The sequence below is a fragment of the Botryllus schlosseri genome, chromosome 11 (assembly GCF_051294905.1).
Source record: "Botryllus schlosseri isolate E-star chromosome 11, Bs_hap1, whole genome shotgun sequence".
Taxonomy (NCBI): domain Eukaryota; kingdom Metazoa; phylum Chordata; class Ascidiacea; order Stolidobranchia; family Styelidae; genus Botryllus; species Botryllus schlosseri.
In genome coordinates, this window is record NC_137246.1 from 11,527,662 (window position 1) to 11,554,958 (window position 27,297).

General features: G+C 41.0%; 6 protein-coding genes across 6 annotated transcripts; all 6 read right to left on the reverse strand.

Moving 5' to 3' along the window:
• Positions 1–2,048: 2,048 nt before the first annotated feature.
• Positions 2,049–3,764, reverse strand: LOC145450014 (general transcription factor II-I repeat domain-containing protein 2-like). The gene has a single exon (XM_080328468.1). It carries the CDS (start codon positions 3,762–3,764, stop codon positions 2,049–2,051), a length of 1,716 nt encoding a protein of 571 aa, XP_080184594.1.
• Positions 3,765–6,753: 2,989 nt separating this feature from the next.
• On the reverse strand, positions 6,754–8,469 carry LOC145450016 (general transcription factor II-I repeat domain-containing protein 2-like). Its single transcript, XM_080328469.1, has one exon. It carries the CDS (start codon positions 8,467–8,469, stop codon positions 6,754–6,756), a length of 1,716 nt encoding a protein of 571 aa, XP_080184595.1.
• A 2,983-nt stretch (positions 8,470–11,452) lies between these two features.
• Positions 11,453–13,168, reverse strand: LOC145450017 (general transcription factor II-I repeat domain-containing protein 2-like). The gene has a single exon (XM_080328470.1). The coding sequence runs from the start codon at positions 13,166–13,168 to the stop codon at positions 11,453–11,455; it is 1,716 nt and encodes a 571-aa protein (XP_080184596.1).
• A 2,665-nt stretch (positions 13,169–15,833) lies between these two features.
• LOC145450018 (general transcription factor II-I repeat domain-containing protein 2-like) lies at positions 15,834–17,549 on the reverse strand. Its single transcript, XM_080328471.1, has one exon. The coding sequence runs from the start codon at positions 17,547–17,549 to the stop codon at positions 15,834–15,836; it is 1,716 nt and encodes a 571-aa protein (XP_080184597.1).
• A 2,665-nt stretch (positions 17,550–20,214) lies between these two features.
• Positions 20,215–21,930, reverse strand: LOC145450019 (general transcription factor II-I repeat domain-containing protein 2-like). The gene has a single exon (XM_080328472.1). It carries the CDS (start codon positions 21,928–21,930, stop codon positions 20,215–20,217), a length of 1,716 nt encoding a protein of 571 aa, XP_080184598.1.
• Positions 21,931–24,595: 2,665 nt separating this feature from the next.
• On the reverse strand, positions 24,596–26,311 carry LOC145450020 (general transcription factor II-I repeat domain-containing protein 2-like). Its single transcript, XM_080328473.1, has one exon. The coding sequence runs from the start codon at positions 26,309–26,311 to the stop codon at positions 24,596–24,598; it is 1,716 nt and encodes a 571-aa protein (XP_080184599.1).
• Between the last annotated feature and the right edge of the window lie 986 nt (positions 26,312–27,297).

The following is a 27,297-nucleotide window of genomic DNA, read 5'->3' on the forward strand; positions in this document are numbered from 1 at the left end:
TGTAGCTCTAGTCCTTCGGGAACATAGAGAAATCTTGGTAAATTTCATACCCCCCAATATTTTGAAATATGCCAATATCTCTCTAAGTACAATAGCCAGGGAAAAGTTATTGCGTGCAATCGATGTAAATTTTAGAGTTATACAATCAGATACCGGAATTGTAGCTCTAGGCCAATGGCTCTCAACCTTTTTGTCCCTGTGGACCCCTTGGGACGGTCACCGACCGCCGCGGACCCCCCAGTTTTAGATCAAATTCAGCTCGATTATCGAGTAACCGTTATCTGTCCTGTGCAAATATATTGACCTTATGCCAGTGATAAACCAACCGGAATGCTAACAATCCCAACGGAGAATTTTATTGCATGGAAGGTTATGGCTGCCGAAGAGAGAATTCTCAAATATGAAATTGTAATGGTAAATAGCCTAAATCGGGCAAAGCGCTACAGATTTTTTCAGTTGACTGCGGCTCTGCGCCCCCTTCAGATGCTTTAATCTTATCCTAGTTTGAGAACCACTGTCACAGAAGAATGTAGTTGGTTGCAAATACTTCGAAGTCACCTGATGGATCTTACTAATCCAATTCCATATTGTTTCCATTCCACAAACCCCCACAAAACATCTCGTAACAGCAATATGTTGATAGAAGTACGCTATTGGCAATTGAATTGAGTTTGCACTGTAGGTCATTTGATCTCCGACGGCCACTCTGATGATGTGAGTCATGCAGTTTTAGTAGTAACAACGTGAAACTGCCTCGTGATTCCCAAAATTAGAAAAACATAATAATATGTTTCCAGCATTTTCAAATTTAGAGGTCTCGCGGACCCCCTGAAAATGCTTCGCGAACCCCCGGTTGAGAAACACTGCTCTAGGCCTTCGGGAACATAGAGAAATCTTGGTCAATTTCATACCCCCAAAATGTCAAAGTATGCCAATATCTCACTAAGTACAATAGCCACGGAAAAGTTATTGCGTGCAATCGATAAAACTTTTAGAGTTATACAATCTGATACCGGAATTGTATCTCTAGGCCTTCGGGAACATAGAGAAATCTTGGTAAATTACATACCCCCCAAAATGTCAAAGTATGCCAATATCTCTCTAAGTACAATAGCAAGGGAAAAGTTATTGGGTGCAATCGATGTAACTTTTAAAGTTATATCATCTGATACCGGAATTGTAGCTCTAGGCCTTCGGGAACATAGAGAAATCTTGGTAAATTTCATACCCCCCAAAATGTCAAAGTATGCCAATATCTCTCTAAGTACAATAGCCAGGTAAAAGTTATTGCGTGCAATCAATGTAACTTTTAGAGTTATATCATCTGCTACCGGAATTGTAGCTCTAGGCCTTCGGGAACATAGAGAAATCTTGGTAAATTACATACCCCCCAAAATGTCAAAGTATGCCAATATCTCTCTAAGTACAATAGCCAGGGAAAAGTTTTTGCGTGCAATCGATGTGACTTTTAGAGTTATATCATCTGATACCGGAATTGTAGCTCTAGGCCTTCGGGAACATAGAGAAATCTTGGTAAATTTCATACCTCCCAAAATGTCAAAGTATGCCAATATCTCTCTAAGTGCAATAACCAGGGAAAAGTTATTGCGTGCACTCGATGTAACTTTCAGAGTTATATCATCTGATACCGGAATTGTAGCTCTAGGCCAGAGGTGGGCAAGTTTTTCTGGCGTCCACGGCCGCCTTTCGAATACTTCGACGCCATACGGCCGCCAGCCATATGTGAGTTGACTAAAAAAATCTCAATCTTCCGTTTTGAATCCCGAAATACCCGTTAACGTTATTTGGGTTGATAAAGTCAACCATACCCATTGCTGTCGCGAATTCCGAAATCCACATTTCACGCCACTTTAGTGCAATCCACAAGCATAAAGACGCGATATAATTGCCTACGAAGACATTTGGCCGCCCTCGGAGGACATTTTAGCTGTGTTTAAAAACTTAATTTCTACTAATCTTATCATATCTAATAAATACCAAACATATTTTGAAACGAATATATTTAAGGAAAGTCTCTAACATTGAAATCAGTGACTTCCTTGATTTTGCATACGAGATGACAAACTTGCAAAATTGGGAACCTCACGCGACACCATAAGTCTTAGTTGCGACTCTAGGTTTCCGTTCAGTAAGCGAGTTCGGTACTCGTTTTTCAGGTATTTCATTTGCGAAAAGGCAGACTCGCACACGTAAGTGCTTCCGAAAATAACAAGAGTTTCTCTAGCCAATTCTCGCAAAAGTGGATATTCATGGGCCATTTTCCACGTGTCAATCAAATTCTCCTCGCACTTGAACTTTGTCACAAGCTGCTCATCATTCTTCAATTCCAACAGCTCCATCTGAAGGTGTGGCGGTGCACTTTCCGTTTCCACCAGGTGTGGAAAGGCAACAAGTCGTAATGTATGTGATATTTTTTGGAAATCTTTGAAACGATCTGCGAAATCCTGCAACACAGTATCAAAAATCCCCGAAAATAAAGTGATCGGAATCTTTTCTAACTTTATTTCGCAGCTGTCGATGAGAGACTTAAGTTGTGTAAAATGGAAAAAATCACGCTGCTGAATATGAAGTTTAAGGAGACGACATTTGTCACGAAAATCCGATACTTTTTTGTACATGGTGCATATCGTTGCTTCTTTTCCTTGTAGGCTTCGGTTTAAAATGTTAACATGGGACAGAAAATCCACAAGAAACGCCAAATATATGACAAAGCTCTCATTTTGTAAGGGGCAGTCTTTATTTTTTGTGGAATAAAATTCCAGTATTTCTTCTCGCAACTGTAGAACACGACGAGATGTGTCTCCTTGGGACAACCAACGTACTGCGGCGTGGTAGAGAATGTCTTCTGCCGACGTTTCGCGCTCTTGCAGATGTTCTTGAAATTGCCTATGATGAAGACCATTTGCACGAATGTACAAGATGATGCGATTGACGTCTTTCAGAGTGTCATTTAAGGCAACAGATTTGACACTCAGGGCTTCTTGGTGGATAATACAATGAAGGTTTGTGAGCTGGTTATTATCGTACTCTTTCGACACGAATTCTGAAAATCTTGTCACAAAGCCATTTGTGTTACCTATCATTGCAGGTGCTCCATCTGTACAAATACCGCGAAGATTTTTCAAGTCTAATCCATTGCGAATGCAAGCATTCTTAACAGCCCCAAATATGTCTTCACCACGAGTGTGGGTGGAGAGTGTTTCCATTGAGAGCAGATCTTCGCAGAACTCAAAATTTGGAGACAGAGAGCGAATGAAGATCAATAGTTGTGCAGAGTCCTTAATGTCAGTCGATTCGTCGATAGCCAGTGAAAATAAAGTTGCTTCCTCATTAACCTTTGTCTGTATGGAGATCGTCAACTGTTTGGCGATATCATCTTGCCGACGCTGAATTGTACGACGCGAGAGAGGAATTGGAGAATAATCAGTTTCCTTACCAGGATGAATGCACCTAACAACGTCCACGAGACATCGCTTATGTAGTTCGCCATCTGAATAAGGCTTTCCCGCTGCACCAAGATGATATGCGACTATATAAGACGCTTCGCACAACTTATTTTTCGACTGAATGAAAGCTGATATGCAAGATGTCTGCATTTGCACACTTTTCTTCAAACTTTCGAGACGACTTTTCCTCGACTCACCCACTATTTTTGCGTACTTGTGTGACACATGACGACGAAAATGCTGCCTTGCATTATCTCCTTTAGCAGTTTTGACCACTTGATTGCATATCAGACACATCATAGTATGGGCTGCCGTTTCTACCATAAAATAATCAAACTCCCATTTGATATTAAATGCCCTCTTCTCCTCTGTTACTGTTCTTTTTCGTTTTACTGACATATTGCGATGTAGACTAACTTTATAATGTAATTGGGCTATAAGGAAAAAGTTTTGTCTCAATGTATTATTCTCTTTCCGTTTGCTCAATACACCCAGACCCACTCAATGTTATCCGCTTACCAAGGCTTTTATAACTACGATTCAACCTATCGCAGTATCGCCAATAGGCCACTCACATTTGGACTTCGCGACAAGACTGACTAAGCTTAGTCCTTGGTCCTCATACTTAACCGACATTGGCGAAGCGTGACGTAACAATGCAATAATAAAACGCTAGGCGAAGTCAGCTTTACCGGCAACCGGTAGTCATGACAAGTGACGACTGGAAATAAAATTATCCAATTCACTGAAGGCGTTACACAGACAATTACGGTAGGCTTACCATATTTCGGAAATGAAAAAAGAGGACACTTTTTCAGAAATTTGAGACAAGCAAAACTGGAGAAGAATTCTCAAAAACAGGTAAATTTCACCCGCTTCATGATCGGTTGACTAAAAAAAAAAAGGTCTTCTTTTCGCTCAGAGCTCAAATACACGTTTTTCACTCCACATCGCTAGGTGGATGACTAAAAAAAAAAAGGTCTTCTTTTCGCTCAGAGTTGAAATCACCACTTTTCCCTCCAAAATACCCGTCGGAGCTTCACTTCTGCGCTAATTTGCGGCATATCACTCGCAATTTCCTCTAAATCTGACCTAAATTTGCAAAAAAGAGGACAAAATCTCAAAAAAGAGGACAAAAGGGCGTCCTCCGAGGACACTTTCAAAAAAGTCAAAAAAGAGGACAAATCCTCTTAAAAGAGGGCGTATGGTAAGCCTAAATTACGGGTTCATGTTAATGGAAACTTTCAAGATTGTATAGAAACTCCTTCTGTCCACATACATGAGGATTGGTCAATTTCATAATGGTTGACTCCAATACATACAGATAAGAAGCAGATCTATATTTAGCAATCATTATTGTGCCCTCAACTCTCGATAAAGTGCACGATAGTCGCATATTCGTATCGCAGGAAGCCTAATAAGTAAATCTGAAATTGAAGAACCCGGACGAGGACGGGGCTCGTTCACTTTCGGACCAAAAACACATTTGCCCCGTAAGGATGTAGTGAGTTTGGGCCGAAAGTGAACGAGCCCCGCAGGTCCGTCTTTTAGTGGGTAGGTTGCAGTATTATATTAGGTCGATTGAAGCAGCTGGAAACGCAGTCACATAGTATGCAGTGAAAGAGTTTACCACAGTGATTTAACAATACCCTGCATCGTCGCAATAAGTTTTATCATACATGTAACATATGATCCATCAACACACGGCCGCCAGCACATGCATTTCACATCACGCGCTCACGGCCGCACAATTATGCCTCCACGGCCGCAGGTTGCCCACCCCTGCTCTAGGCCTTCGGGAACATAGAGAAATCTTGGTAAATTACATACCCCCCCAAATGTCAAAGTATGCCAATATCTCTCTAAGTACAATAGCCAGGGAAAAGTTATTGCGTGCAATCGATGTAACTTTCAGAGTTAGACACTCTGATACCGGAATTGTAGTTCTAGGCCTTCGGGAACATAGAGAAATCTTGGTAAATTTCATACCCCCCAAAATGTCAAAGTATGCCAATATCTCTCTAAGTACAATAGCCAGGGAAAAGTTATTGGGTGCAATCGATGTAACTTTTAAAGTTATATCATCTGATACCGGAATTGTAGCTCTAGGCCTTCGGGAACATAGAGAAATCTTGGTAAATTTCATACCCCCCAAAATGTCAAAGTATGCCAATATCTCTCTAAGTACAATAGCCAGGTAAAAGTTATTGCGTGCAATCAATGTAACTTTTAGAGTTATATCATCTGATACCGGAATTGTAGCTCTAGGCCTTCGGGAACATAGAGAAATCTTGGTAAATTACATACCCCCCAAAATGTCAAAGTATGCCAATATCTCTCTAAGTACAATAGCCAGGGCAAAGTTATTGCGTGCAATCGATGTAACTTTCAGAGTTAGACACTCTGATACCGGAATTGTAGTTCTAGGCCTTCGGGAACATAGAGAAATCTTGGTAAATTTCATACCCCCCAAAATGTCAAAGTATGCCAATATCTCTCTAAGTACAATAGCCAGGTAAAAGTTATTGCGTGCAATCAATGTAACTTTTAGAGTTATATCATCTGATACCGGAATTGTAGCTCTAGGCCTTCGGGAACATAGAGAAATCTTGGTGAATTACATACCCCCCAAAATGTCAAAGTATGCCAATATCTCTCTAAGTACAATAGCCAGGGAAAAGTTTTTGCGTGCAATCGATGTGACTTTTAGAGTTATATCATCTGATACCGGAATTGTAGCTCTAGGCCTTCGGGAACATAGAGAAATCTTGGTAAATTTCATACCCCCCAAAATGTCAAAGTATGCCAATATCTCTCTAAGTGCAATAACCAGGGAAAAGTTATTGCGTGCACTCGATGTAACTTTCAGAGTTATATCATCTGATACCGGAATTGTAGCTCTAGGCCAGAGGTGGGCAAGTTTTTCTGGCGTCCACGGCCGCCTTTCGAATACTTCGACGCCATACGGCCGCCAGCCATATGTGAGTTGACTAAAAAAATCTCAATCTTCCGTTTTGAATCCCGAAATACCCGTTAACGTTATTTGGGTTGATAAAGTCAACCATACCCATTGCTGTCGCGAATTCCGAAATCCACATTTCACGCCACTTTAGTGCAATCCACAAGCATAAAGACGCGATATAATTGCCTACGAAGACATTTGGCCGCCCTCGGAGGACATTTTAGCTGTGTTTAAAAACTTAATTTCTACTAATCTTATCATATCTAATAAATACCAAACATATTTTGAAACGAATATATTTAAGGAAAGTCTCTAACATTGAAATCAGTGACTTCCTTGATTTTGCATACGAGATGACAAACTTGCAAAATTGGGAACCTCACGCGACACCATAAGTCTTAGTTGCGACTCTAGGTTTCCGTTCAGTAAGCGAGTTCGGTACTCGTTTTTCAGGTATTTCATTTGCGAAAAGGCAGACTCGCACACGTAAGTGCTTCCGAAAATAACAAGAGTTTCTCTAGCCAATTCTCGCAAAAGTGGATATTCATGGGCCATTTTCCACGTGTCAATCAAATTCTCCTCGCACTTGAACTTTGTCACAAGCTGCTCATCATTCGTCAATTCCAACAGCTCCATCTGAAGGTGTGGCGGTGCACTTTCCGTTTCCACCAGGTGTGGAAAGGCAACAAGTCGTAATGTATGTGATATTTTTTGGAAATCTTTGAAACGATCTGCGAAATCCTGCAACACAGTATCAAAAATCCCCGAAAATAAAGTGATCGGAATCTTTTCTAACTTTATTTCGCAGCTGTCGATGAGAGACTTAAGTTGTGTAAAATGGAAAAAATCACGCTGCTGAATATGAAGTTTAAGGAGACGACATTTGTCACGAAAATCCGATACTTTTTTGTACATGGTGCATATCGTTGCTTCTTTTCCTTGTAGGCTTCGGTTTAAAATGTTAACATGGGACAGAAAATCCACAAGAAACGCCAAATATATGACAAAGCTCTCATTTTGTAAGGGGCAGTCTTTATTTTTTGTGGAATAAAATTCCAGTATTTCTTCTCGCAACTGTAGAACACGACGAGATGTGTCTCCTTGGGACAACCAACGTACTGCGGCGTGGTAGAGAATGTCTTCTGCCGACGTTTCGCGCTCTTGCAGATGTTCTTGAAATTGCCTATGATGAAGACCATTTGCACGAATGTACAAGATGATGCGATTGACGTCTTTCAGAGTGTCATTTAAGGCAACAGATTTGACACTCAGGGCTTCTTGGTGGATAATACAATGAAGGTTTGTGAGCTGGTTATTATCGTACTCTTTCGACACGAATTCTGAAAATCTTGTCACAAAGCCATTTGTGTTACCTATCATTGCAGGTGCTCCATCTGTACAAATACCGCGAAGATTTTTCAAGTCTAATCCATTGCGAATGCAAGCATTCTTAACAGCCCCAAATATGTCTTCACCACGAGTGTGGGTGGAGAGTGTTTCCATTGAGAGCAGATCTTCGCAGAACTCAAAATTTGGAGACAGAGAGCGAATGAAGATCAATAGTTGTGCAGAGTCCTTAATGTCAGTCGATTCGTCGATAGCCAGTGAAAATAAAGTTGCTTCCTCATTAACCTTTGTCTGTATGGAGATCGTCAACTGTTTGGCGATATCATCTTGCCGACGCTGAATTGTACGACGCGAGAGAGGAATTGGAGAATAATCAGTTTCCTTACCAGGATGAATGCACCTAACAACGTCCACGAGACATCGCTTATGTAGTTCGCCATCTGAATAAGGCTTTCCCGCTGCACCAAGATGATATGCGACTATATAAGACGCTTCGCACAACTTATTTTTCGACTGAATGAAAGCTGATATGCAAGATGTCTGCATTTGCACACTTTTCTTCAAACTTTCGAGACGACTTTTCCTCGACTCACCCACTATTTTTGCGTACTTGTGTGACACATGACGACGAAAATGCTGCCTTGCATTATCTCCTTTAGCAGTTTTGACCACTTGATTGCATATCAGACACATCATAGTATGGGCTGCCGTTTCTACCATAAAATAATCCAACTCCCATTTGATATTAAATGCCCTCTTCTCCTCTGTTACTGTTCTTTTTCGTTTTACTGACATATTGCGATGTAGACTAACTTTATAATGTAATTGGGCTATAAGGAAAAAGTTTTGTCTCAATGTATTATTCTCTTTCCGTTTGCTCAATACACCCAGACCCACTCAATGTTATCCGCTTACCAAGGCTTTTATAACTACGATTCAACCTATCGCAGTATCGCCAATAGGCCACTCACATTTGGACTTCGCGACAAGACTGACTAAGCTTAGTCCTTGGTCCTCATACTTAACCGACATTGGCGAAGCGTGACGTAACAATGCAATAATAAAACGCTAGGCGAAGTCAGCTTTACCGGCAACCGGTAGTCATGACAAGTGACGACTGGAAATAAAATTATCCAATTCACTGAAGGCGTTACACAGACAATTACGGTAGGCTTACCATATTTCGGAAATGAAAAAAGAGGACACTTTTTCAGAAATTTGAGACAAGCAAAACTGGAGAAGAATTCTCAAAAACAGGTAAATTTCACCCGCTTCATGATCGGTTGACTAAAAAAAAGGTCTTCTTTTCGCTCAGAGCTCAAAAACACGTTTTTCACTCCACATCGCTAGGTGGATGACTAAAAAAAAAGGTCTTCTTTTCGCTCAGAGTTGAAATCACCACTTTCCCTCCAAAATACCCGCCGGAGCTTCACTTCTGCGCTAATTTGCGGCATATCACTCGCAATTTCCTCTAAATCTGACCTAAATTTGCAAAAAAGAGGACAAAATCTCAAAAAAGAGGACAAAAGGGCGTCCTCCGAGGACACTTTCAAAAAAGTCAAAAAAGAGGACAAATCCTCTTAAAAGAGGACGTATGGTAAGCCTAAATTACGGGTTCATGTTAATGGAAACTTTCAAGATTGTATAGAAACTCCTTCTGTCCACATACATGAGGATTGGTCAATTTCATAATGGTTGACTCCAATACATACAGATAAGAAGCAGATCTATATTTAGCAATCATTATTGTGCCCTCAACTCTCGATAAAGTGCACGATAGTCGCATATTCGTATCGCAGGAAGCCTAATAAGTAAATCTGAAATTGAAGAACCCGGACGAGGACGGGGCTCGTTCACTTTCGGACCAAAAACACATTTGCCCCGTAAGGATGTAGTGAGTTTGGGCCGAAAGTGAACGAGCCCCGCAGGTCCGTCTTTTAGTGGGTAGGTTGCAGTATTATATTAGGTCGATTGAAGCAGCTGGAAACGCAGTCACATAGTATGCAGTGAAAGAGTTTACCACAGTGATTTAACAATACCCTGCATCGTCGCAATAAGTTTTATCATACATGTAACATATGATCCATCAACACACGGCCGCCAGCACATGCATTTCACATCACGCGCTCACGGCCGCACAATTATGCCTCCACGGCCGCAGGTTGCCCACCCCTGCTCTAGGCCTTCGGGAACATAGAGAAATCTTGGTAAATTACATACCCCCCCAAATGTCAAAGTATGCCAATATCTCTCTAAGTACAATAGCCAGGGAAAAGTTATTGCGTGCAATCGATGTAACTTTCAGAGTTAGACACTCTGATACCGGAATTGTAGTTCTAGGCCTTCGGGAACATAGAGAAATCTTGGTAAATTTCATACCCCCCAAAATGTCAAAGTATGCCAATATCTCTCTAAGTACAATAGCCAGGGAAAAGTTATTGGGTGCAATCGATGTAACTTTTAAAGTTATATCATCTGATACCGGAATTGTAGCTCTAGGCCTTCGGGAACATAGAGAAATCTTGGTAAATTTCATACCCCCCAAAATGTCAAAGTATGCCAATATCTCTCTAAGTACAATAGCCAGGTAAAAGTTATTGCGTGCAATCAATGTAACTTTTAGAGTTATATCATCTGATACCGGAATTGTAGCTCTAGGCCTTCGGGAACATAGAGAAATCTTGGTAAATTACATACCCCCCAAAATGTCAAAGTATGCCAATATCTCTCTAAGTACAATAGCCAGGGCAAAGTTATTGCGTGCAATCGATGTAACTTTCAGAGTTAGACACTCTGATACCGGAATTGTAGTTCTAGGCCTTCGGGAACATAGAGAAATCTTGGTAAATTTCATACCCCCCAAAATGTCAAAGTATGCCAATATCTCTCTAAGTACAATAGCCAGGTAAAAGTTATTGCGTGCAATCAATGTAACTTTTAGAGTTATATCATCTGATACCGGAATTGTAGCTCTAGGCCTTCGGGAACATAGAGAAATCTTGGTGAATTACATACCCCCCAAAATGTCAAAGTATGCCAATATCTCTCTAAGTACAATAGCCAGGGAAAAGTTTTTGCGTGCAATCGATGTGACTTTTAGAGTTATATCATCTGATACCGGAATTGTAGCTCTAGGCCTTCGGGAACATAGAGAAATCTTGGTAAATTTCATACCCCCCAAAATGTCAAAGTATGCCAATATCTCTCTAAGTGCAATAACCAGGGAAAAGTTATTGCGTGCACTCGATGTAACTTTCAGAGTTATATCATCTGATACCGGAATTGTAGCTCTAGGCCAGAGGTGGGCAAGTTTTTCTGGCGTCCACGGCCGCCTTTCGAATACTTCGACGCCATACGGCCGCCAGCCATATGTGAGTTGACTAAAAAAATCTCAATCTTCCGTTTTGAATCCCGAAATACCCGTTAACGTTATTTGGGTTGATAAAGTCAACCATACCCATTGCTGTCGCGAATTCCGAAATCCACATTTCACGCCACTTTAGTGCAATCCACAAGCATAAAGACGCGATATAATTGCCTACGAAGACATTTGGCCGCCCTCGGAGGACATTTTAGCTGTGTTTAAAAACTTAATTTCTACTAATCTTATCATATCTAATAAATACCAAACATATTTTGAAACGAATATATTTAAGGAAAGTCTCTAACATTGAAATCAGTGACTTCCTTGATTTTGCATACGAGATGACAAACTTGCAAAATTGGGAACCTCACGCGACACCATAAGTCTTAGTTGCGACTCTAGGTTTCCGTTCAGTAAGCGAGTTCGGTACTCGTTTTTCAGGTATTTCATTTGCGAAAAGGCAGACTCGCACACGTAAGTGCTTCCGAAAATAACAAGAGTTTCTCTAGCCAATTCTCGCAAAAGTGGATATTCATGGGCCATTTTCCACGTGTCAATCAAATTCTCCTCGCACTTGAACTTTGTCACAAGCTGCTCATCATTCGTCAATTCCAACAGCTCCATCTGAAGGTGTGGCGGTGCACTTTCCGTTTCCACCAGGTGTGGAAAGGCAACAAGTCGTAATGTATGTGATATTTTTTGGAAATCTTTGAAACGATCTGCGAAATCCTGCAACACAGTATCAAAAATCCCCGAAAATAAAGTGATCGGAATCTTTTCTAACTTTATTTCGCAGCTGTCGATGAGAGACTTAAGTTGTGTAAAATGGAAAAAATCACGCTGCTGAATATGAAGTTTAAGGAGACGACATTTGTCACGAAAATCCGATACTTTTTTGTACATGGTGCATATCGTTGCTTCTTTTCCTTGTAGGCTTCGGTTTAAAATGTTAACATGGGACAGAAAATCCACAAGAAACGCCAAATATATGACAAAGCTCTCATTTTGTAAGGGGCAGTCTTTATTTTTTGTGGAATAAAATTCCAGTATTTCTTCTCGCAACTGTAGAACACGACGAGATGTGTCTCCTTGGGACAACCAACGTACTGCGGCGTGGTAGAGAATGTCTTCTGCCGACGTTTCGCGCTCTTGCAGATGTTCTTGAAATTGCCTATGATGAAGACCATTTGCACGAATGTACAAGATGATGCGATTGACGTCTTTCAGAGTGTCATTTAAGGCAACAGATTTGACACTCAGGGCTTCTTGGTGGATAATACAATGAAGGTTTGTGAGCTGGTTATTATCGTACTCTTTCGACACGAATTCTGAAAATCTTGTCACAAAGCCATTTGTGTTACCTATCATTGCAGGTGCTCCATCTGTACAAATACCGCGAAGATTTTTCAAGTCTAATCCATTGCGAATGCAAGCATTCTTAACAGCCCCAAATATGTCTTCACCACGAGTGTGGGTGGAGAGTGTTTCCATTGAGAGCAGATCTTCGCAGAACTCAAAATTTGGAGACAGAGAGCGAATGAAGATCAATAGTTGTGCAGAGTCCTTAATGTCAGTCGATTCGTCGATAGCCAGTGAAAATAAAGTTGCTTCCTCATTAACCTTTGTCTGTATGGAGATCGTCAACTGTTTGGCGATATCATCTTGCCGACGCTGAATTGTACGACGCGAGAGAGGAATTGGAGAATAATCAGTTTCCTTACCAGGATGAATGCACCTAACAACGTCCACGAGACATCGCTTATGTAGTTCGCCATCTGAATAAGGCTTTCCCGCTGCACCAAGATGATATGCGACTATATAAGACGCTTCGCACAACTTATTTTTCGACTGAATGAAAGCTGATATGCAAGATGTCTGCATTTGCACACTTTTCTTCAAACTTTCGAGACGACTTTTCCTCGACTCACCCACTATTTTTGCGTACTTGTGTGACACATGACGACGAAAATGCTGCCTTGCATTATCTCCTTTAGCAGTTTTGACCACTTGATTGCATATCAGACACATCATAGTATGGGCTGCCGTTTCTACCATAAAATAATCCAACTCCCATTTGATATTAAATGCCCTCTTCTCCTCTGTTACTGTTCTTTTTCGTTTTACTGACATATTGCGATGTAGACTAACTTTATAATGTAATTGGGCTATAAGGAAAAAGTTTTGTCTCAATGTATTATTCTCTTTCCGTTTGCTCAATACACCCAGACCCACTCAATGTTATCCGCTTACCAAGGCTTTTATAACTACGATTCAACCTATCGCAGTATCGCCAATAGGCCACTCACATTTGGACTTCGCGACAAGACTGACTAAGCTTAGTCCTTGGTCCTCATACTTAACCGACATTGGCGAAGCGTGACGTAACAATGCAATAATAAAACGCTAGGCGAAGTCAGCTTTACCGGCAACCGGTAGTCATGACAAGTGACGACTGGAAATAAAATTATCCAATTCACTGAAGGCGTTACACAGACAATTACGGTAGGCTTACCATATTTCGGAAATGAAAAAAGAGGACACTTTTTCAGAAATTTGAGACAAGCAAAACTGGAGAAGAATTCTCAAAAACAGGTAAATTTCACCCGCTTCATGATCGGTTGACTAAAAAAAAGGTCTTCTTTTCGCTCAGAGCTCAAAAACACGTTTTTCACTCCACATCGCTAGGTGGATGACTAAAAAAAAAGGTCTTCTTTTCGCTCAGAGTTGAAATCACCACTTTCCCTCCAAAATACCCGCCGGAGCTTCACTTCTGCGCTAATTTGCGGCATATCACTCGCAATTTCCTCTAAATCTGACCTAAATTTGCAAAAAAGAGGACAAAATCTCAAAAAAGAGGACAAAAGGGCGTCCTCCGAGGACACTTTCAAAAAAGTCAAAAAAGAGGACAAATCCTCTTAAAAGAGGACGTATGGTAAGCCTAAATTACGGGTTCATGTTAATGGAAACTTTCAAGATTGTATAGAAACTCCTTCTGTCCACATACATGAGGATTGGTCAATTTCATAATGGTTGACTCCAATACATACAGATAAGAAGCAGATCTATATTTAGCAATCATTATTGTGCCCTCAACTCTCGATAAAGTGCACGATAGTCGCATATTCGTATCGCAGGAAGCCTAATAAGTAAATCTGAAATTGAAGAACCCGGACGAGGACGGGGCTCGTTCACTTTCGGACCAAAAACACATTTGCCCCGTAAGGATGTAGTGAGTTTGGGCCGAAAGTGAACGAGCCCCGCAGGTCCGTCTTTTAGTGGGTAGGTTGCAGTATTATATTAGGTCGATTGAAGCAGCTGGAAACGCAGTCACATAGTATGCAGTGAAAGAGTTTACCACAGTGATTTAACAATACCCTGCATCGTCGCAATAAGTTTTATCATACATGTAACATATGATCCATCAACACACGGCCGCCAGCACATGCATTTCACATCACGCGCTCACGGCCGCACAATTATGCCTCCACGGCCGCAGGTTGCCCACCCCTGCTCTAGGCCTTCGGGAACATAGAGAAATCTTGGTAAATTACATACCCCCCCAAATGTCAAAGTATGCCAATATCTCTCTAAGTACAATAGCCAGGGAAAAGTTATTGCGTGCAATCGATGTAACTTTCAGAGTTAGACACTCTGATACCGGAATTGTAGTTCTAGGCCTTCGGGAACATAGAGAAATCTTGGTAAATTTCATACCCCCCAAAATGTCAAAGTATGCCAATATCTCTCTAAGTACAATAGCCAGGGAAAAGTTATTGGGTGCAATCGATGTAACTTTTAAAGTTATATCATCTGATACCGGAATTGTAGCTCTAGGCCTTCGGGAACATAGAGAAATCTTGGTAAATTTCATACCCCCCAAAATGTCAAAGTATGCCAATATCTCTCTAAGTACAATAGCCAGGTAAAAGTTATTGCGTGCAATCAATGTAACTTTTAGAGTTATATCATCTGATACCGGAATTGTAGCTCTAGGCCTTCGGGAACATAGAGAAATCTTGGTAAATTACATACCCCCCAAAATGTCAAAGTATGCCAATATCTCTCTAAGTACAATAGCCAGGGAAAAGTTTTTGCGTGCAATCGATGTGACTTTTAGAGTTATATCATCTGATACCGGAATTGTAGCTCTAGGCCTTCGGGAACATAGAGAAATCTTGGTAAATTTCATACCCCCCAAAATGTCAAAGTATGCCAATATCTCTCTAAGTGCAATAACCAGGGAAAAGTTATTGCGTGCACTCGATGTAACTTTCAGAGTTATATCATCTGATACCGGAATTGTAGCTCTAGGCCAGAGGTGGGCAAGTTTTTCTGGCGTCCACGGCCGCCTTTCGAATACTTCGACGCCATACGGCCGCCAGCCATATGTGAGTTGACTAAAAAAATCTCAATCTTCCGTTTTGAATCCCGAAATACCCGTTAACGTTATTTGGGTTGATAAAGTCAACCATACCCATTGCTGTCGCGAATTCCGAAATCCACATTTCACGCCACTTTAGTGCAATCCACAAGCATAAAGACGCGATATAATTGCCTACGAAGACATTTGGCCGCCCTCGGAGGACATTTTAGCTGTGTTTAAAAACTTAATTTCTACTAATCTTATCATATCTAATAAATACCAAACATATTTTGAAACGAATATATTTAAGGAAAGTCTCTAACATTGAAATCAGTGACTTCCTTGATTTTGCATACGAGATGACAAACTTGCAAAATTGGGAACCTCACGCGACACCATAAGTCTTAGTTGCGACTCTAGGTTTCCGTTCAGTAAGCGAGTTCGGTACTCGTTTTTCAGGTATTTCATTTGCGAAAAGGCAGACTCGCACACGTAAGTGCTTCCGAAAATAACAAGAGTTTCTCTAGCCAATTCTCGCAAAAGTGGATATTCATGGGCCATTTTCCACGTGTCAATCAAATTCTCCTCGCACTTGAACTTTGTCACAAGCTGCTCATCATTCTTCAATTCCAACAGCTCCATCTGAAGGTGTGGCGGTGCACTTTCCGTTTCCACCAGGTGTGGAAAGTCAACAAGTCGTAATGTATGTGATATTTTTTGGAAATCTTTGAAACGATCTGCGAAATCCTGCAACACAGTATCAAAAATCCCCGAAAATAAAGTGATCGGAATCTTTTCTAACTTTATTTCGCAGCTGTCGATGAGAGACTTAAGTTGTGTAAAATGGAAAAAATCACGCTGCTGAATATGAAGTTTAAGGAGACGACATTTGTCACGAAAATCCGATACTTTTTTGTACATGGTGCATATCGTTGCTTCTTTTCCTTGTAGGCTTCGGTTTAAAATGTTAACATGGGACAGAAAATCCACAAGAAACGCCAAATATATGACAAAGCTCTCATTTTGTAAGGGGCAGTCTTTATTTTTTGTGGAATAAAATTCCAGTATTTCTTCTCGCAACTGTAGAACACGACGAGATGTGTCTCCTTGGGACAACCAACGTACTGCGGCGTGGTAGAGAATGTCTTCTGCCGACGTTTCGCGCTCTTGCAGATGTTCTTGAAATTGCCTATGATGAAGACCATTTGCACGAATGTACAAGATGATGCGATTGACGTCTTTCAGAGTGTCATTTAAGGCAACAGATTTGACACTCAGGGCTTCTTGGTGGATAATACAATGAAGGTTTGTGAGCTGGTTATTATCGTACTCTTTCGACACGAATTCTGAAAATCTTGTCACAAAGCCATTTGTGTTACCTATCATTGCAGGTGCTCCATCTGTACAAATACCGCGAAGATTTTTCAAGTCTAATCCATTGCGAATGCAAGCATTCTTAACAGCCCCAAATATGTCTTCACCACGAGTGTGGGTGGAGAGTGTTTCCATTGAGAGCAGATCTTCGCAGAACTCAAAATTTGGAGACAGAGAGCGAATGAAGATCAATAGTTGTGCAGAGTCCTTAATGTCAGTCGATTCGTCGATAGCCAGTGAAAATAAAGTTGCTTCCTCATTAACCTTTGTCTGTATGGAGATCGTCAACTGTTTGGCGATATCATCTTGCCGACGCTGAATTGTACGACGCGAGAGAGGAATTGGAGAATAATCAGTTTCCTTACCAGGATGAATGCACCTAACAACGTCCACGAGACATCGCTTATGTAGTTCGCCATCTGAATAAGGCTTTCCCGCTGCACCAAGATGATATGCGACTATATAAGACGCTTCGCACAACTTATTTTTCGACTGAATGAAAGCTGATATGCAAGATGTCTGCATTTGCACACTTTTCTTCAAACTTTCGAGACGACTTTTCCTCGACTCACCCACTATTTTTGCGTACTTGTGTGACACATGACGACGAAAATGCTGCCTTGCATTATCTCCTTTAGCAGTTTTGACCACTTGATTGCATATCAGACACATCATAGTATGGGCTGCCGTTTCTACCATAAAATAATCCAACTCCCATTTGATATTAAATGCCCTCTTCTCCTCTGTTACTGTTCTTTTTCGTTTTACTGACATATTGCGATGTAGACTAACTTTATAATGTAATTGGGCTATAAGGAAAAAGTTTTGTCTCAATGTATTATTCTCTTTCCGTTTGCTCAATACACCCAGACCCACTCAATGTTATCCGCTTACCAAGGCTTTTATAACTACGATTCAACCTATCGCAGTATCGCCAATAGGCCACTCACATTTGGACTTCGCGACAAGACTGACTAAGCTTAGTCCTTGGTCCTCATACTTAACCGACATTGGCGAAGCGTGACGTAACAATGCAATAATAAAACGCTAGGCGAAGTCAGCTTTACCGGCAACCGGTAGTCATGACAAGTGACGACTGGAAATAAAATTATCCAATTCACTGAAGGCGTTACACAGACAATTACGGTAGGCTTACCATATTTCGGAAATGAAAAAAGAGGACACTTTTTCAGAAATTTGAGACAAGCAAAACTGGAGAAGAATTCTCAAAAACAGGTAAATTTCACCCGCTTCATGATCGGTTGACTAAAAAAAAGGTCTTCTTTTCGCTCAGAGCTCAAAAACACGTTTTTCACTCCACATCGCTAGGTGGATGACTAAAAAAAAAGGTCTTCTTTTCGCTCAGAGTTGAAATCACCACTTTCCCTCCAAAATACCCGCCGGAGCTTCACTTCTGCGCTAATTTGCGGCATATCACTCGCAATTTCCTCTAAATCTGACCTAAATTTGCAAAAAAGAGGACAAAATCTCAAAAAAGAGGACAAAAGGGCGTCCTCCGAGGACACTTTCAAAAAAGTCAAAAAAGAGGACAAATCCTCTTAAAAGAGGACGTATGGTAAGCCTAAATTACGGGTTCATGTTAATGGAAACTTTCAAGATTGTATAGAAACTCCTTCTGTCCACATACATGAGGATTGGTCAATTTCATAATGGTTGACTCCAATACATACAGATAAGAAGCAGATCTATATTTAGCAATCATTATTGTGCCCTCAACTCTCGATAAAGTGCACGATAGTCGCATATTCGTATCGCAGGAAGCCTAATAAGTAAATCTGAAATTGAAGAACCCGGACGAGGACGGGGCTCGTTCACTTTCGGACCAAAAACACATTTGCCCCGTAAGGATGTAGTGAGTTTGGGCCGAAAGTGAACGAGCCCCGCAGGTCCGTCTTTTAGTGGGTAGGTTGCAGTATTATATTAGGTCGATTGAAGCAGCTGGAAACGCAGTCACATAGTATGCAGTGAAAGAGTTTACCACAGTGATTTAACAATACCCTGCATCGTCGCAATAAGTTTTATCATACATGTAACATATGATCCATCAACACACGGCCGCCAGCACATGCATTTCACATCACGCGCTCACGGCCGCACAATTATGCCTCCACGGCCGCAGGTTGCCCACCCCTGCTCTAGGCCTTCGGGAACATAGAGAAATCTTGGTAAATTACATACCCCCCCAAATGTCAAAGTATGCCAATATCTCTCTAAGTACAATAGCCAGGGAAAAGTTATTGCGTGCAATCGATGTAACTTTCAGAGTTAGACACTCTGATACCGGAATTGTAGTTCTAGGCCTTCGGGAACATAGAGAAATCTTGGTAAATTTCATACCCCCCAAAATGTCAAAGTATGCCAATATCTCTCTAAGTACAATAGCCAGGGAAAAGTTATTGGGTGCAATCGATGTAACTTTTAAAGTTATATCATCTGATACCGGAATTGTAGCTCTAGGCCTTCGGGAACATAGAGAAATCTTGGTAAATTTCATACCCCCCAAAATGTCAAAGTATGCCAATATCTCTCTAAGTACAATAGCCAGGTAAAAGTTATTGCGTGCAATCAATGTAACTTTTAGAGTTATATCATCTGATACCGGAATTGTAGCTCTAGGCCTTCGGGAACATAGAGAAATCTTGGTAAATTACATACCCCCCAAAATGTCAAAGTATGCCAATATCTCTCTAAGTACAATAGCCAGGGAAAAGTTTTTGCGTGCAATCGATGTGACTTTTAGAGTTATATCATCTGATACCGGAATTGTAGCTCTAGGCCTTCGGGAACATAGAGAAATCTTGGTAAATTTCATACCCCCCAAAATGTCAAAGTATGCCAATATCTCTCTAAGTGCAATAACCAGGGAAAAGTTATTGCGTGCACTCGATGTAACTTTCAGAGTTATATCATCTGATACCGGAATTGTAGCTCTAGGCCAGAGGTGGGCAAGTTTTTCTGGCGTCCACGGCCGCCTTTCGAATACTTCGACGCCATACGGCCGCCAGCCATATGTGAGTTGACTAAAAAAATCTCAATCTTCCGTTTTGAATCCCGAAATACCCGTTAACGTTATTTGGGTTGATAAAGTCAACCATACCCATTGCTGTCGCGAATTCCGAAATCCACATTTCACGCCACTTTAGTGCAATCCACAAGCATAAAGACGCGATATAATTGCCTACGAAGACATTTGGCCGCCCTCGGAGGACATTTTAGCTGTGTTTAAAAACTTAATTTCTACTAATCTTATCATATCTAATAAATACCAAACATATTTTGAAACGAATATATTTAAGGAAAGTCTCTAACATTGAAATCAGTGACTTCCTTGATTTTGCATACGAGATGACAAACTTGCAAAATTGGGAACCTCACGCGACACCATAAGTCTTAGTTGCGACTCTAGGTTTCCGTTCAGTAAGCGAGTTCGGTACTCGTTTTTCAGGTATTTCATTTGCGAAAAGGCAGACTCGCACACGTAAGTGCTTCCGAAAATAACAAGAGTTTCTCTAGCCAATTCTCGCAAAAGTGGATATTCATGGGCCATTTTCCACGTGTCAATCAAATTCTCCTCGCACTTGAACTTTGTCACAAGCTGCTCATCATTCTTCAATTCCAACAGCTCCATCTGAAGGTGTGGCGGTGCACTTTCCGTTTCCACCAGGTGTGGAAAGTCAACAAGTCGTAATGTATGTGATATTTTTTGGAAATCTTTGAAACGATCTGCGAAATCCTGCAACACAGTATCAAAAATCCCCGAAAATAAAGTGATCGGAATCTTTTCTAACTTTATTTCGCAGCTGTCGATGAGAGACTTAAGTTGTGTAAAATGGAAAAAATCACGCTGCTGAATATGAAGTTTAAGGAGACGACATTTGTCACGAAAATCCGATACTTTTTTGTACATGGTGCATATCGTTGCTTCTTTTCCTTGTAGGCTTCGGTTTAAAATGTTAACATGGGACAGAAAATCCACAAGAAACGCCAAATATATGACAAAGCTCTCATTTTGTAAGGGGCAGTCTTTATTTTTTGTGGAATAAAATTCCAGTATTTCTTCTCGCAACTGTAGAACACGACGAGATGTGTCTCCTTGGGACAACCAACGTACTGCGGCGTGGTAGAGAATGTCTTCTGCCGACGTTTCGCGCTCTTGCAGATGTTCTTGAAATTGCCTATGATGAAGACCATTTGCACGAATGTACAAGATGATGCGATTGACGTCTTTCAGAGTGTCATTTAAGGCAACAGATTTGACACTCAGGGCTTCTTGGTGGATAATACAATGAAGGTTTGTGAGCTGGTTATTATCGTACTCTTTCGACACGAATTCTGAAAATCTTGTCACAAAGCCATTTGTGTTACCTATCATTGCAGGTGCTCCATCTGTACAAATACCGCGAAGATTTTTCAAGTCTAATCCATTGCGAATGCAAGCATTCTTAACAGCCCCAAATATGTCTTCACCACGAGTGTGGGTGGAGAGTGTTTCCATTGAGAGCAGATCTTCGCAGAACTCAAAATTTGGAGACAGAGAGCGAATGAAGATCAATAGTTGTGCAGAGTCCTTAATGTCAGTCGATTCGTCGATAGCCAGTGAAAATAAAGTTGCTTCCTCATTAACCTTTGTCTGTATGGAGATCGTCAACTGTTTGGCGATATCATCTTGCCGACGCTGAATTGTACGACGCGAGAGAGGAATTGGAGAATAATCAGTTTCCTTACCAGGATGAATGCACCTAACAACGTCCACGAGACATCGCTTATGTAGTTCGCCATCTGAATAAGGCTTTCCCGCTGCACCAAGATGATATGCGACTATATAAGACGCTTCGCACAACTTATTTTTCGACTGAATGAAAGCTGATATGCAAGATGTCTGCATTTGCACACTTTTCTTCAAACTTTCGAGACGACTTTTCCTCGACTCACCCACTATTTTTGCGTACTTGTGTGACACATGACGACGAAAATGCTGCCTTGCATTATCTCCTTTAGCAGTTTTGACCACTTGATTGCATATCAGACACATCATAGTATGGGCTGCCGTTTCTACCATAAAATAATCCAACTCCCATTTGATATTAAATGCCCTCTTCTCCTCTGTTACTGTTCTTTTTCGTTTTACTGACATATTGCGATGTAGACTAACTTTATAATGTAATTGGGCTATAAGGAAAAAGTTTTGTCTCAATGTATTATTCTCTTTCCGTTTGCTCAATACACCCAGACCCACTCAATGTTATCCGCTTACCAAGGCTTTTATAACTACGATTCAACCTATCGCAGTATCGCCAATAGGCCACTCACATTTGGACTTCGCGACAAGACTGACTAAGCTTAGTCCTTGGTCCTCATACTTAACCGACATTGGCGAAGCGTGACGTAACAATGCAATAATAAAACGCTAGGCGAAGTCAGCTTTACCGGCAACCGGTAGTCATGACAAGTGACGACTGGAAATAAAATTATCCAATTCACTGAAGGCGTTACACAGACAATTACGGTAGGCTTACCATATTTCGGAAATGAAAAAAGAGGACACTTTTTCAGAAATTTGAGACAAGCAAAACTGGAGAAGAATTCTCAAAAACAGGTAAATTTCACCCGCTTCATGATCGGTTGACTAAAAAAAAGGTCTTCTTTTCGCTCAGAGCTCAAAAACACGTTTTTCACTCCACATCGCTAGGTGGATGACTAAAAAAAAAGGTCTTCTTTTCGCTCAGAGTTGAAATCACCACTTTCCCTCCAAAATACCCGCCGGAGCTTCACTTCTGCGCTAATTTGCGGCATATCACTCGCAATTTCCTCTAAATCTGACCTAAATTTGCAAAAAAGAGGACAAAATCTCAAAAAAGAGGACAAAAGGGCGTCCTCCGAGGACACTTTCAAAAAAGTCAAAAAAGAGGACAAATCCTCTTAAAAGAGGACGTATGGTAAGCCTAAATTACGGGTTCATGTTAATGGAAACTTTCAAGATTGTATAGAAACTCCTTCTGTCCACATACATGAGGATTGGTCAATTTCATAATGGTTGACTCCAATACATACAGATAAGAAGCAGATCTATATTTAGCAATCATTATTGTGCCCTCAACTCTCGATAAAGTGCACGATAGTCGCATATTCGTATCGCAGGAAGCCTAATAAGTAAATCTGAAATTGAAGAACCCGGACGAGGACGGGGCTCGTTCACTTTCGGACCAAAAACACATTTGCCCCGTAAGGATGTAGTGAGTTTGGGCCGAAAGTGAACGAGCCCCGCAGGTCCGTCTTTTAGTGGGTAGGTTGCAGTATTATATTAGGTCGATTGAAGCAGCTGGAAACGCAGTCACATAGTATGCAGTGAAAGAGTTTACCACAGTGATTTAACAATACCCTGCATCGTCGCAATAAGTTTTATCATACATGTAACATATGATCCATCAACACACGGCCGCCAGCACATGCATTTCACATCACGCGCTCACGGCCGCACAATTATGCCTCCACGGCCGCAGGTTGCCCACCCCTGCTCTAGGCCTTCGGGAACATAGAGAAATCTTGGTAAATTACATACCCCCCCAAATGTCAAAGTATGCCAATATCTCTCTAAGTACAATAGCCAGGGAAAAGTTATTGCGTGCAATCGATGTAACTTTCAGAGTTAGACACTCTGATACCGGAATTGTAGTTCTAGGCCTTCGGGAACATAGAGAAATCTTGGTAAATTTCATACCCCCCAAAATGTCAAAGTATGCCAATATCTCTCTAAGTACAATAGCCAGGGAAAAGTTATTGGGTGCAATCGATGTAACTTTTAAAGTTATATCATCTGATACCGGAATTGTAGCTCTAGGCCTTCGGGAACATAGAGAAATCTTGGTAAATTTCATACCCCCCAAAATGTCAAAGTATGCCAATATCTCTCTAAGTACAATAGCCAGGTAAAAGTTATTGCGTGCAATCAATGTAACTTTTAGAGTTATATCATCTGATACCGGAATTGTAGCTCTAGGCCTTCGGGAACATAGAGAAATCTTGGTAAATTACATACCCCCCAAAATGTCAAAGTATGCCAATATCTCTCTAAGTACAATAGCCAGGGAAAAGTTTTTGCGTGCAATCGATGTGACTTTTAGAGTTATATCATCTGATACCGGAATTGTAGCTCTAGGCCTTCGGGAACATAGAGAAATCTTGGTAAATTTCATACCCCCCAAAATGTCAAAGTATGCCAATATCTCTCTAAGTGCAATAACCAGGGAAAAGTTATTGCGTGCACTCGATGTAACTTTCAGAGTTATATCATCTGATACCGGAATTGTAGCTCTAGGCCAGAGGTGGGCAAGTTTTTCTGGCGTCCACGGCCGCCTTTCGAATACTTCGACGCCATACGGCCGCCAGCCATATGTGAGTTGACTAAAAAAATCTCAATCTTCCGTTTTGAATCCCGAAATACCCGTTAACGTTATTTGGGTTGATAAAGTCAACCATACCCATTGCTGTCGCGAATTCCGAAATCCACATTTCACGCCACTTTAGTGCAATCCACAAGCATAAAGACGCGATATAATTGCCTACGAAGACATTTGGCCGCCCTCGGAGGACATTTTAGCTGTGTTTAAAAACTTAATTTCTACTAATCTTATCATATCTAATAAATACCAAACATATTTTGAAACGAATATATTTAAGGAAAGTCTCTAACATTGAAATCAGTGACTTCCTTGATTTTGCATACGAGATGACAAACTTGCAAAATTGGGAACCTCACGCGACACCATAAGTCTTAGTTGCGACTCTAGGTTTCCGTTCAGTAAGCGAGTTCGGTACTCGTTTTTCAGGTATTTCATTTGCGAAAAGGCAGACTCGCACACGTAAGTGCTTCCGAAAATAACAAGAGTTTCTCTAGCCAATTCTCGCAAAAGTGGATATTCATGGGCCATTTTCCACGTGTCAATCAAATTCTCCTCGCACTTGAACTTTGTCACAAGCTGCTCATCATTCTTCAATTCCAACAGCTCCATCTGAAGGTGTGGCGGTGCACTTTCCGTTTCCACCAGGTGTGGAAAGTCAACAAGTCGTAATGTATGTGATATTTTTTGGAAATCTTTGAAACGATCTGCGAAATCCTGCAACACAGTATCAAAAATCCCCGAAAATAAAGTGATCGGAATCTTTTCTAACTTTATTTCGCAGCTGTCGATGAGAGACTTAAGTTGTGTAAAATGGAAAAAATCACGCTGCTGAATATGAAGTTTAAGGAGACGACATTTGTCACGAAAATCCGATACTTTTTTGTACATGGTGCATATCGTTGCTTCTTTTCCTTGTAGGCTTCGGTTTAAAATGTTAACATGGGACAGAAAATCCACAAGAAACGCCAAATATATGACAAAGCTCTCATTTTGTAAGGGGCAGTCTTTATTTTTTGTGGAATAAAATTCCAGTATTTCTTCTCGCAACTGTAGAACACGACGAGATGTGTCTCCTTGGGACAACCAACGTACTGCGGCGTGGTAGAGAATGTCTTCTGCCGACGTTTCGCGCTCTTGCAGATGTTCTTGAAATTGCCTATGATGAAGACCATTTGCACGAATGTACAAGATGATGCGATTGACGTCTTTCAGAGTGTCATTTAAGGCAACAGATTTGACACTCAGGGCTTCTTGGTGGATAATACAATGAAGGTTTGTGAGCTGGTTATTATCGTACTCTTTCGACACGAATTCTGAAAATCTTGTCACAAAGCCATTTGTGTTACCTATCATTGCAGGTGCTCCATCTGTACAAATACCGCGAAGATTTTTCAAGTCTAATCCATTGCGAATGCAAGCATTCTTAACAGCCCCAAATATGTCTTCACCACGAGTGTGGGTGGAGAGTGTTTCCATTGAGAGCAGATCTTCGCAGAACTCAAAATTTGGAGACAGAGAGCGAATGAAGATCAATAGTTGTGCAGAGTCCTTAATGTCAGTCGATTCGTCGATAGCCAGTGAAAATAAAGTTGCTTCCTCATTAACCTTTGTCTGTATGGAGATCGTCAACTGTTTGGCGATATCATCTTGCCGACGCTGAATTGTACGACGCGAGAGAGGAATTGGAGAATAATCAGTTTCCTTACCAGGATGAATGCACCTAACAACGTCCACGAGACATCGCTTATGTAGTTCGCCATCTGAATAAGGCTTTCCCGCTGCACCAAGATGATATGCGACTATATAAGACGCTTCGCACAACTTATTTTTCGACTGAATGAAAGCTGATATGCAAGATGTCTGCATTTGCACACTTTTCTTCAAACTTTCGAGACGACTTTTCCTCGACTCACCCACTATTTTTGCGTACTTGTGTGACACATGACGACGAAAATGCTGCCTTGCATTATCTCCTTTAGCAGTTTTGACCACTTGATTGCATATCAGACACATCATAGTATGGGCTGCCGTTTCTACCATAAAATAATCCAACTCCCATTTGATATTAAATGCCCTCTTCTCCTCTGTTACTGTTCTTTTTCGTTTTACTGACATATTGCGATGTAGACTAACTTTATAATGTAATTGGGCTATAAGGAAAAAGTTTTGTCTCAATGTATTATTCTCTTTCCGTTTGCTCAATACACCCAGACCCACTCAATGTTATCCGCTTACCAAGGCTTTTATAACTACGATTCAACCTATCGCAGTATCGCCAATAGGCCACTCACATTTGGACTTCGCGACAAGACTGACTAAGCTTAGTCCTTGGTCCTCATACTTAACCGACATTGGCGAAGCGTGACGTAACAATGCAATAATAAAACGCTAGGCGAAGTCAGCTTTACCGGCAACCGGTAGTCATGACAAGTGACGACTGGAAATAAAATTATCCAATTCACTGAAGGCGTTACACAGACAATTACGGTAGGCTTACCATATTTCGGAAATGAAAAAAGAGGACACTTTTTCAGAAATTTGAGACAAGCAAAACTGGAGAAGAATTCTCAAAAACAGGTAAATTTCACCCGCTTCATGATCGGTTGACTAAAAAAAAGGTCTTCTTTTCGCTCAGAGCTCAAAAACACGTTTTTCACTCCACATCGCTAGGTGGATGACTAAAAAAAAAGGTCTTCTTTTCGCTCAGAGTTGAAATCACCACTTTCCCTCCAAAATACCCGCCGGAGCTTCACTTCTGCGCTAATTTGCGGCATATCACTCGCAATTTCCTCTAAATCTGACCTAAATTTGCAAAAAAGAGGACAAAATCTCAAAAAAGAGGACAAAAGGGCGTCCTCCGAGGACACTTTCAAAAAAGTCAAAAAAGAGGACAAATCCTCTTAAAAGAGGACGTATGGTAAGCCTAAATTACGGGTTCATGTTAATGGAAACTTTCAAGATTGTATAGAAACTCCTTCTGTCCACATACATGAGGATTG